The sequence below is a fragment of the Capsicum annuum genome, chromosome 1 (assembly GCF_002878395.1).
Source record: "Capsicum annuum cultivar UCD-10X-F1 chromosome 1, UCD10Xv1.1, whole genome shotgun sequence".
In the NCBI taxonomy this organism is placed as follows: domain Eukaryota; kingdom Viridiplantae; phylum Streptophyta; class Magnoliopsida; order Solanales; family Solanaceae; genus Capsicum; species Capsicum annuum.
The window spans coordinates 147,281,781-147,292,963 of NC_061111.1; the positions used below are offsets into that span (position 1 = coordinate 147,281,781).

Genomic DNA, 11,183 nt, shown 5'->3' on the forward strand with positions numbered 1-11,183 from the left:
ACATAGGGATAAGTGAAGTTTCCTTATTCTTAAACCCTTTTATATACCCTCCTCTTCCTTCACCTTCTTTCTTATTACATACATACATACATACATACATCTACTTTTGTCTGCAAATATGGTGGTGAAAGTTTCAGTTTTGCTTCTTTTCTCATTGCTCTTCACTGCTTCTGCTCTTCGCCCAGCTCCTACTCTTGAAGGTAATACTAGTATTACGCATTCCTGCTTTTAAATATGCTCATTTTCTTTACTTATTTTAGTATAATTATGCAATCTTGAAACTACCCCATGTCACAAGTCCTACATTTTAGCAGAGTTACCTGATATTTGTTGCAAGTGGAGATGACATGTATTCCGTGGATTTAGTTGAGGTGCACGAAAGATGGGTTAAAAAATAAAAATTAAGAATGTCCTACATTTTAGTAGAAAAATGCAATCTTGAAACCAACCCCTGTCACAAGTCCTACATTTCATATACTCCACTGGTTGTGCCTTATTGTGTTCAAGAACGTGAAGTTCTGAACTGCTTTACAGCTCTGTTTGGTGTCTGTACAATGCTTAGAGAGAGGGGGGGTTCCTATTGTATTTAGGATTCACAATGTGTCTCTGTTTATGAGCTGCTCTTGCTTTTTAGAGAGGATTTTGTTTGGATCTGTACTTTATATAGCATGCTTATGTCAGTGGTGGAATCGGGAGTTTCATTAGGGGGTTCAAAATATGAAGAAGCAAACACATGAAGAGCCTAAGGGGGTTCAATATCTACTATATATACATAAAAGTAATTTTAACCATGTATAAACGATGTAATTTTCCCCTCGACCGTACTTGGCTCCTCCCCTGGTGGATGTTAATTCCACTTGTTTGCTTGGTGGGGGTCTCTTTACTTTAAATGGTGTTCATGGAGTGGGCAAAAAGGTTGAGTCTTTGCTCAAGTGTTTGAATAAAGAATGTTTTCTTGGATATATAGTTAGGTTACAGTTACTGATATAAGGGAGATATTTTGTTTTCAGGATTACTTCCAAATGGTAATTTTGAAGAGCCACCAAAGCCAAAAGACATCAAGAAAAAAACAGTGCTCCAAGGCAAATATTCTTTGCCCAAATGGGAGATCAGTGGCTTAGTGGAGTACATATCTGGCGGGCCACAGCCCGGTGGGATGTACTTCCCGGTCGCCCACGGCGTCCACGCGGTGAGGCTTGGGAATGAGGCTTCAGTTTCTCAGACAATTCCAGTCAAGAAAGGGTCTTTGTATGCACTCACATTTGGGGCATCAAGAACCTGTGCACAAGATGAGGTCTTGAGGGTGTCAGTGCCTCCTCAAACAGGAGATCTTCCTTTGCAGACCCTTTATAGCACCAATGGCGGTGATACTTATGCTTGGGGTTTCTATGCCACCTCTAATTTAGTTAAAGTTACCTTTCATAATCCTGGAGTTCAAGAGGATCCAGCTTGTGGTCCGCTCTTGGATGCTGTTGCTATCAAAGAACTTTTCCCTCCTCGCCCGACAAGAGGTACATCTCAAGATATTCCTTCTGTTTGTATTTTTACCTGATGTTCCACTTATTATCATTATTTGTACAAAGTCGCTGCTAAAGATTTGCTATCATTTGTGGGTCTAACAATCATTGGTGTATGAAGAAGTCCTGTCAAATGTCTATTTTTACGTAGATATTTCAGATCTTATCTTCGAAAGAAATGGCCCAACAAAACAGGATGGACATAGAGGATTTGTGTAGCTTAACCCAACTAATTTAATACTGAGTTGTAGTTGATTGATATATTTTCCCTAAAGGTTACTTTATTTTGACATCATTGCTAGGTGAACCCTGTGAGTTTTATGAGTAGGCTCCAGCCCCAAAAGTGAGGGGCCTGGGATCCATGTGCCTGGCATATGCATGAAAAAGAAAGAGACTCCGAAATTAAATAAGAGGATATTATACAAAAGTTATACCCTATAAATATGTTGATGTTTCTTTTCTCTTCTATGTTCTCTATGACATTATTCTGCCCTCCATGTCTGTGTACAAGTGTGCAAATTTTGTTTTCTTGATCTTGGTCTTTGGTATCCTGCAGTGAACTTGGTTAAAAATCCTGGTTTTGAAGAAGGACCTCATCTCTTGATAAACTCTTCACATGGAGTTCTCCTCCCTCCCAAACAGGAAGATTTGACATCCCCACTTCCAGGATGGATTATTGAGTCACTCAAAGCAGTGAAATTCTTGGATTCAGCTCATTTCAATGTCCCATTTGGCCGAGCTGCTGTTGAACTTCTTGCAGGGAGAGAAAGCGCCCTTGCCCAAATCATTAGGACGGTCCCTAAGAAGGTCTATGCCTTCACATTCACTATTGGTGATGCTAAGAACGGTTGCCATGGCGATATGATGGTGGAAGCATTTGCTGCTCAAGAAACATTCAAAGTTCCCTTCAAATCACAAGGAAAAGGCAGCTTCAAAACTGTTAGTTTCAAGTTCACAGCCATTGCAGACAGGACCAGAATCACTTTCTACAGCTCTTTTTACCACACAAAGATCAATGACTACGGCGCTCTTTGTGGTCCTGTTGTGGATGAAGTTAAGGTGACCCCTGTTGCTTAGGCTCTCCAGAAGTACTCTAAAAAAGCTTTTGTCATAGAGTTTTTTGCAATGGTCATAATCATACTCCACTTATCAATTATAGGACCATTTTGAGGCAATTGCTGTATTTTACCTATGTGATTGCTTAATTCTGTTGTAAGAGTTGTGTACTATTTGTTTACAAAGTGTTATTATGAAGGTCCTAATAACACAGGAGGGTGAATTGGGTAATGCTTGATTTTCGCTCGAGTGATGGACCGAGTTACTTAGCTTGAAGTGGAATATGAATGCAGTAAAGTGAGAACATATAGTTTTTTCTTGTCTGAGTTGTGTAATTTGTTTACAAAAGTGTACAACTGGCAGAACTTCCTTACCATTACTATGTGCACTTTGATCCTCATTCCTAAATGGCTTAGTAGTGACATACAAAGTTGTATTACAGTTCAAATATTCCAAGTGCAAAAGTGAAATAACTCAGTCAAGACAAATTTCACCTCACCTACATGTACACAATCAGTCTAGTAATGAATATAACACAGGAAAAAAACTGTAGAAATGTCCAACGATGTTATTAAATAGTATTCATTTTTATTAGGCTAAGATTTTTCTTTTTCATAAGAAAAAGAAAAAAAGATTCAGACAGTTCTTTTGACATACAAACAACATATCCAATGTAATCCCACAACGTGAGGTACGGATAAAGTACCAAAGTATACGCACCCTTACCATTACAATGGAGGTAGAGATGCTGTTTCAAAATTGAAAATCCTTTCCCATGTAAATAATAGTTGGTCCAATATACAATGGCTTTTAAATTTTTCCTCAAAAGAAGCAAATGTCTTCTGTTAAGGACAATCTTCTTTGCAGTGACAATGCTCGTCTGTTACAGTTGTTTCTGGGATCAATGAAACAAGGATTCTTCATTTGCTGTCATCCAACATGCCCACAAGACATTTCTCCAACATAAACTCAGCATTAACCCAAGCATGGTATTTATCTAAAGCAAGTGGTTAAGGAATTGCAAAATTTGATGAAACAAAGGAAAGTTCAAATTCTAAGCAAGGAATACTAATTTACCCAAGGGTGTGGCCTACTGGTTAATATAGTAGGTTGAGAACCAGAGATCTCAGGTTCAAATCCCAAAGTAGAGGCAAAAATAACACTAGGTGATTTTTCAACTAATCCACCACAGTCTATCCAACCCACAAGCACGTCTCCAAGTTAATCATAATTGACTAAAGTTGGAGCACAAGGGCTCACACCAAGTGTTGTAACTATGATATAGAAATGGAATCTCCAGGTTGTTATTCCCATGCTACACCACTAAACCATCGACCATCCCCTTGGTGACAAGGACCATTATTAACATAACTTTCATAATTCATAATTCCTTTATGTTTACAGCCTTCATAACACTCAGCAGGGAGGAGGAGGTCAAGGCAGTATGAGGGAGGTCAGGTAACTGAGCAAACTATGCTACAGCAGCATTTGTGTGGAGGGGAACGTTTAGATGTACTCACAAAGCTCGATGTCAGTATTACTAATCATGGCATTCATATTTCCTATATTTTCCCTCCCTCCCACCCTCCCTCCCTCAGCAGAGGTCAAGGCAGTATGAGGAAGGGTCAGGGTAACTTAGCAAACTATGGTACAGCAGGATTTGTGTGGAGGGGAACGTCTAGATGGTACTCACAAAGCCCGATGTCAGTATTACTAATCATAGCATTCATATTTCCTATATGCTACCCAGGAAGGAGAGGGTCAGGTCAGTGTAAGGATTGTCAGGATAACTCTAGCAACTATGGAAGAGAAGGATTTGTGTAGAGGGGAATAACGTATAAGTGGTACTCATGAAGCCTGATAACAGTATTACTGGAAGAGAGCTCCATCAGCTAATAAAGCAGAAGAGGATCCACTTTTCATTAACTGTGTATAGCCAATCCGAGAGCTAGTGATCGTGAACAGATTCGATATGAGGATCCCGTTAAATTCTAGTTGAATCCAAGTACCATTTTTATCAACTACCAAAACAACAAGAACTAGCAAAGGATACTAAACAATGCCGTGCAATCTTTTCCTACGGCCTTCATCAACATGTCAACACCTGAAAAAGAAAGGTGCGCAAGCTAGTCAAGTAAACAACATTCATAACTACGTACCAGATTAAAAATCTCCATTGGTTATAGCTGAAGTAATCTATTGAAGTTGGATGGCAAAAACACACAGAAATGATGCATGAGACTAAAACAACACCGCAGAGAATATACTATTAATCTTGGAGTGCAAACAAATTACAAGAGGTGGAACGTGGGAAAGTAATAAGGAACTTTTTATATGCTTCTGTCAAAGCATCATTTAAAATTTGGAAGTGAAAATGTCACATCAGTTGATTTCACAGTTGTAAAACTTCAGCAACAGCTACTTTAAAATCAGAATTTTTTCCATCTTCTACAAATTCTGTGGCAGTTTATCAATTATCAACTTATCACTCCAACAAATAGGTAAAAATATTAAAGGAAATCAAAACCACTGTAATGTCAAATGTAAAAGAATATTGCGTAGAAGAATTTCAATTCTTAACCAGCAGTCTGGTATATCATCAAATCCATAAACATGCCTTTTTTACCATAAATAATGGAAGTTGAACTGCAAAATCATGAAGATGAAAGCTGCTAAGAAGCCCAATTTCCAGGATTTAGAAGGAATGCTATTTAAAATTCAAAGTTCAGAATCTGCCCTCAACCCCCGATAATTTCCAACGAAAAACAAATGCTTTAACAGACGACGACTTCCAAAATAAGGACACATAGATCAGGAAACAATAAGGCCAGAAAGATTATCCCAGTGGTTCTCAGACAATGTTTACAGAAGGGATTCCTGAGGCAAAGCATAAGCTATACTTGGGTAGGAAGGTGGTAGAGGATGTATACTTTTTCAGATGAGGTAAATATGTTGGTTTCCTAGGTCCGCCTTAAAAAAAACATACATCTAATGTGGCGATTCTATAATTTACTTCTTACTAAGAGCAACATTTAGCATATGAATTAGATCCATCAACCTCATGCGACCCTCCACCATTCCATCCCTTCCATATCTTATTCATAAAATCAGGGAACGAGAAGAAGTCACCCTCACAGTCAAGTCTCGCATGATGATGATACACACATCAGAGATCACGTCTTCAAAAACGTGAGATATAGTAGTCGCATCAGATTATCTTCATGTTAAATCGAGATGCTCACACTCATAACTCTATGTTACTAAGTTGACAAGCTGGCAAACACAATCTTAACTTCAAGACCGAGAGTATTTATGGAGAAAAGAACTATTAAGATCAGAATACATATCTCACAGCATCTGGTACAGCAAGGTAGAGTAGAAAGCCATGCAGAAGATGGGACAAGAAATGATTTCCATAACTGATTAATGAGATAGAGCAAAGCAAGATTTAATCCATACCTCCTGGGTGAAACTTCATGTATGGTGTTATATTGTAGACACGTCCTTTAAGAACAGTCCACATTGCATCTGCATTTTGGTGTTCCTTAACTTCAACCATTGATATAAGTCTCTTATTGGACTGTCCTTTCAATCCTGAACAATAAATACATGAAGACTTGAATAAGAAGCACTAAAAAGAGAAGCTTTATAGGAGGAAGACAACCAAGTGAATTATGAACTTAAAATATGTCAGGGTTTAGGTCATTAAGAAGCTCTCAATTCATATTTGTTTAGTCTACTTCTCTTATAGGAGAGAACTTTTTAGCTGCATAGTAGACCAGCCATGTTTTTTTTTTTCTTTCTGAAAAGGCATCTGAAGATTGGTCCCATGGACATATAAAATGAAACTTAACTGCAGAGCAAGCTGCAATATACCAAGCTTTACAATTCCATGTAGTGGAGTAATAGCCAGTTCCCATTTCCCACTAAAGCATGTCTAAGATTTGAGGCTTAGACACTCAAGCCAGTGCAAGGAAACATAACTACAGATTGTGCAGATCCCCTATTGTATCTAAAATTGCATCAACATCCTGTACAAAAATCGCTCTTAGAAATGCATTTATTCCAGGTTTCTGTTTTATGCATATCAATATGATTGAAAGAACGAGAAATTTCATTAGAGAGTGGAAGATTTACACCAAAAGATTCAAACCTGCAAGGTCAGGATGTGTTCTTGTAAGCTTAAGCCAGTCCATCTGACTATAACCCTTCTCGAAGGGAACCTTGGCTCGAACTACAGGCTTCCTAGCAGGCTTTATTTGCTTCTGAGAAGTCTGGACTGAAAATACACCATCTTTTGATGCCACTTGAGCAGAAGTTCCACTCGCTTGGTTGCCTGGAGATGTGTCTATAACACTGAAAGACAAAGAACCAACTGTTCCCTCCTTTTTTGAGGTAGCATTGTTGCCCAGTTTACCTTCCCATGGTGCACCATTACTTTGGCTAGTACCAGCATCATTTGAGGGCTCATCCTCTATTCTAATTCCACTAATATTTTGAGCTATCTTTTGTGCATCCACATAATCTTGCTTATCTGGTTCACCAACCTAAATAGGCAAATAAATCTTTCAAGTTCAACTGATAAAAGAGAAATTGAACTATGTAATACGACTTGATATTCAAGCATAAACCTCTCAGATTTCCTTCATTACACGGTATTATTATGGCACTAACCTGACAAAAAGTGAAATCATCATCATTAGCCATTGCTAGCTCACCTGAGCGATGAGACAAACCAAAAAGGTCCTCTCCAGAAATCTGGTGGAAATAAAAAGGTTAAAGTTAGATTAGTTTTGTTGTGGACAGTATTCAATCACAAAATATAAGGTAGTAGCATTAACACCAAAGTAGAGTTTGAAAACAGGGTGACATTATAGTAATTGGAGAAACAGGGGTGACATTATAGTAATTGGAGACTTCGTTTATATATATATATATATATATATATCCAGGAATCTGGTGGAAATAAAAAGGTTAAAGTTAGATTAACTTTGTTCCGGACAGTATTCAATCACAAATATAAGGTAGTAGCATTAACACCAAAGTAGTGTTTGAAAACAGGGTGACATTATAGTAACCGGAGACTTTGTTTATATATATATATATATATATAAAATTAAACCACCAACAAAAACATAACAAATCACCCAATAGAAGATAAATAATGTCAATTTAGAGATCCCAACACAAGAAAAATATTATTGACGCTGCTCAAGATCACACTAAAAAGTAAGATTGTACTAGTATTAAATTAGTAAAAATACAAGAAAAGAACAAACATCAGAGTGGAAATATCTTTGACCAAACAAATTTTACTTCGAAACAAAGGTCAGTTCCTCTTCATTTCCATTTATGGCCAATCGGCTTCAAAGATAAAAGGGACTGAGAAATTTTATTTTGTCATAACTCATTCATTACAGAAAACCACATCGTTTTTCTAAAATTGTAAACTTTTAGTTAAAAGGCACACTATTGCGAAGTTGTTCGATGTCCTGCCCCTTATAGCTGACATTAGTATTATATTTAACTGAAAGGGAGCACTTAGGTTAGTGCTAAACACTTGTTCCAGATATGATGCTGGCAAGCGCGAACACGGTTAATAACACAGCTTAAAACTTGGGTCCAACTTCCTAGTAAATCAATGGTGTGTGGTGCACAATTGGCAACTAGCAGTTACATGGGGTGCTGATCATGAGTAAGAATCACATCTAACTGAAACTGCTAAACACCCCACAAAAGAAAAGAACAAAAAGATATATCAAAGGTTGCTTCTTTAACTCCACCACTAGCTCAACTGGCAGCACCTTACAACTATGTTTTACCAAAGGGAAGGAATCAAACCAGCTTCATAGTAAATACTATGTTATTAAACTAGTCTCAAGAGTTAAATTTTAAAGTGAATATGTTATTAAACTAGGGTTAGAGCTAAATTTCAAAGTGAATCTGTTTTACTCAACAGATAATATTTGGATCTTATTTTTCTTTCTATTATAATTATCTTTTTGGTATGAATTCTGGTAAAAGAAATTGAAAAACACCAACCAATGAAGTTTCACAATTTTCTAACTTCACTAATTATTTACATAAAATGTAGTAAAGTTAACTCCTGGGCTAAATGGCATGCTAGAAATTGGGACCTACAACTGTACCTGGACTATCCATTACTTGAAATCTTGCAGACAGGGAATACAACACATAACAAAAATTAACTAAAACATCCAACAAAACCATGATCTCCATACCCGTTTAAGAAGATGAATTGTAGCCATTTGAGTCAATCAAGGTCGTAGAAACATTGATACCATGTGAAAATAGAAAAGCTTCTCAATTTACAAGAGGTACTCCTTAATTGATCAACATCAATTGTCTGTGACATATTGGGCAGAAGATACCCTTGGAATGTGTATCAAAAAGTACTAAACGATTATTTAAATGATGGAAGTTCAAGGCTGGATTAACTAACTAGCACCTAATTAGGGTGTTAGCAAGAGGATCAAGATAGGTTTTTCCATGAGATGGCAGAAACGGGATTACTCTGATTGGGATCCACAACCTCTATGTCGCACTTGGCTCATCATACTAAGGGTCAGGTAGGGATAGAAAGCTTTATAATAGCATCCTCTGCTTATGTTAGAAAACTATGTCATCAAAAAAATATGTTAGAGAACCTGTTATGATTAATGTGACAATTTTATTTATGTACTCTTAAAGATGACTGAAGAAAGAAAATTAACAATAAACACGATTAAGTAAAGAAATAGAGGCAGTGGGGCATCTATACAACCAAGATATCCAACTTCAGAATTCCAGAAAAAAGTCACAACATCAGAGTATTAGATTAATGAAATTTAGCTGATGCGCATATTATATCTCAAGCTCAACCAAGCACAAGTAATCAAGAAAAGGGAATTTTCACCTATCTAGCAGTTAACTTTCAATCATCTTGAAGGAAACTCTAGCAGTCCTAAAATCACTAACTTAAAGCACTAAGTTAATCACATTAAGCTGATACGACAACAACAACCACATACCCAATGTAATCCCACAAGTGGGGTCTGGGGAGCGTGGAGTGGCCGTTTATAACAGACCGTCGGCTCGAGTAAGTATATCAAAAATCAAGTATGTAAATCAAATACAAAAACGAAGACGTCATGCTGAAAACAACAAAGAAGAGAACAAACAGCAACAACAAAAAACATGCTAGCTGAAGCAAATCACATTTAGCTGATATTTTATCAAAATCCACAAGCTCATCCCAAGCACAAAGACCAAGAAAAGGATCAACTTTTCTCACATATCAATCAACTTCAAGAAACTCACCCAAATTGGCAATAATCAATAAAAGGGTACCAATTAATCAAGTAATTAACTTTCAATCAAGAACCCAATACACAAACAGTTACAACTAGTTGCCACAGCTATTCAAAAACTACTAATTAACAATTCAAATTTTAAATCCAAAGGGTATTAATAATCACCTTTCTCTTGTGTTCTTGAAGGGTTGGTTTTCCTCTGTTTGCTGTTTTTTGGAACGAACCCTTTTCCCCTTCGTAATAACTGCTATAATGATACAATGTTCGTTCAAACATGATGGGCGGACTAAATTCTTCAATTTCTTCTGTTGCATTTATTGTGGTACATGTGTGCATAAACAGGAGTACCCCAAAACTGTCGTATTTAGATTTTGTTTTGGTAAAAAATAAAAATTGACATGGAAACCCCTAAACTATTTCAAACATAACTAACTTACTCCCTTTACTTTTTAATACTAACAACTTTGAGAAATCGAATCTTTCTTTGTCTTTTATGGTAAAACTAGTATAAGTAATTAGTTTTTGATGGCTATTTTGATAAAATTTATTTTAGAGTAAAATGTTATTTTTATTCTTTCTCCTAAATCATATCGGTCTCGCTATTCAAATATAATAGATGATTGAAGGGGCACTAATTCGAAAGAAAAATAATAAAAGCTAAAATTAACGTAGAATATATATTGCAAAAGGAAAAGAAACAAAAGGGCAACAAAAATTTAAGAAGGGTTCAATAGAGCAGGGCCAAAGTAAAATGTGGGAATGAGCTAAATTTTAGGGGCTAGATTAGTCTTTTACTACTTTATGTGATCCTTTTTCATGTTTTCAACCTCCTTTGCAAATTTTGTATGAGAGTTGGGGAAGTTTTGATAGTTTTTATAAATTGTTAGGTTTTAATATTTACCATAAAAGTATAACTTATGAAATTCAAATGCATTGTTGAAATAAAATTTCAACTGCTAACCAACTTGACTTCAAATCACTGATTAATTTAAAGGAAATAGGGTCAAATATACACATCTACTTTGAAAAATTGAATAAATATACCATTCATCATATTTTGAAGTTAATTTATCCTTATTATCGTATTTGAGGTTAAATTTACTCCTACTTTAAAAAATCGGCTAAATATATCATTCGTCATACTTTTGAGCAATTTACCATCGATGATCAGTGACGGAGTCAAAATTTTCATTGAGGGCTTCAGAAGTAAATATACGGACTAGTCGAAGGGGGTTCAACATCTACTATATCTACATAAAAATATTTTTGATCATGTAAAAATAGTATAATTTTTCTA

At 36.3% G+C, this 11,183-nt stretch overlaps 2 protein-coding genes across 2 annotated transcripts; one reads left to right on the forward strand and one right to left on the reverse strand.

The window, feature by feature from the left end:
- Nucleotides 1-2,981, forward strand: LOC107858600. The gene is made up of 3 exons (XM_047397665.1): nucleotides 1-200; nucleotides 1,011-1,511; nucleotides 2,074-2,981. Exons 1-3 carry the CDS (start codon nucleotides 119-121, stop codon nucleotides 2,592-2,594), a joined length of 1,104 nt encoding a protein of 367 aa, XP_047253621.1. The 5' UTR covers nucleotides 1-118; the 3' UTR covers nucleotides 2,595-2,981.
- A 160-nt stretch (nucleotides 2,982-3,141) lies between these two features.
- LOC107839490 (cytochrome b5 domain-containing protein RLF) lies at nucleotides 3,142-10,223 on the reverse strand. The gene is made up of 6 exons (XM_016683000.2): nucleotides 10,052-10,223; nucleotides 7,248-7,331; nucleotides 6,727-7,120; nucleotides 6,033-6,167; nucleotides 4,627-4,677; nucleotides 3,142-3,570 (listed from the first exon to the last, which is right to left on the reverse strand). The coding sequence occupies exons 1-6, from the start codon at nucleotides 10,220-10,222 to the stop codon at nucleotides 3,494-3,496; spliced, it is 912 nt and encodes a 303-aa protein (XP_016538486.1). The 5' UTR covers nucleotide 10,223; the 3' UTR covers nucleotides 3,142-3,493.
- Between the last annotated feature and the right edge of the window lie 960 nt (nucleotides 10,224-11,183).

What these genes read in the sequence shown, in the direction of transcription:
- LOC107839490 (XM_016683000.2), bottom strand. Translation starts at nt 10,222, where the DNA reads ATGCACACATGTACCACAATAAATGCAACAGAAGAAATTGAAGAATTT. An exon ending in TTCAAGAACACAAGAGAAAG is followed by an intron (nt 7,332 to 10,051) that starts GTGATTATTAAT and finishes TATTTCCACCAG; the next exon opens with ATTTCTGGAGAGGACCTTTT. An exon ending in ATGATTTCACTTTTTGTCAG is followed by an intron (nt 7,121 to 7,247) that starts GTTAGTGCCATA and finishes TTGCCTATTTAG; the next exon opens with GTTGGTGAACCAGATAAGCA.
- LOC107858600 (XM_047397665.1), top strand. Translation starts at nt 119, where the DNA reads ATGGTGGTGAAAGTTTCAGTTTTGCTTCTTTTCTCATTGCTCTTCACT. An exon ending in CCCAGCTCCTACTCTTGAAG is followed by an intron (nt 201 to 1,010) that starts GTAATACTAGTA and finishes TTTTGTTTTCAG; the next exon opens with GATTACTTCCAAATGGTAAT. An exon ending in CCCTCCTCGCCCGACAAGAG is followed by an intron (nt 1,512 to 2,073) that starts GTACATCTCAAG and finishes GGTATCCTGCAG; the next exon opens with TGAACTTGGTTAAAAATCCT.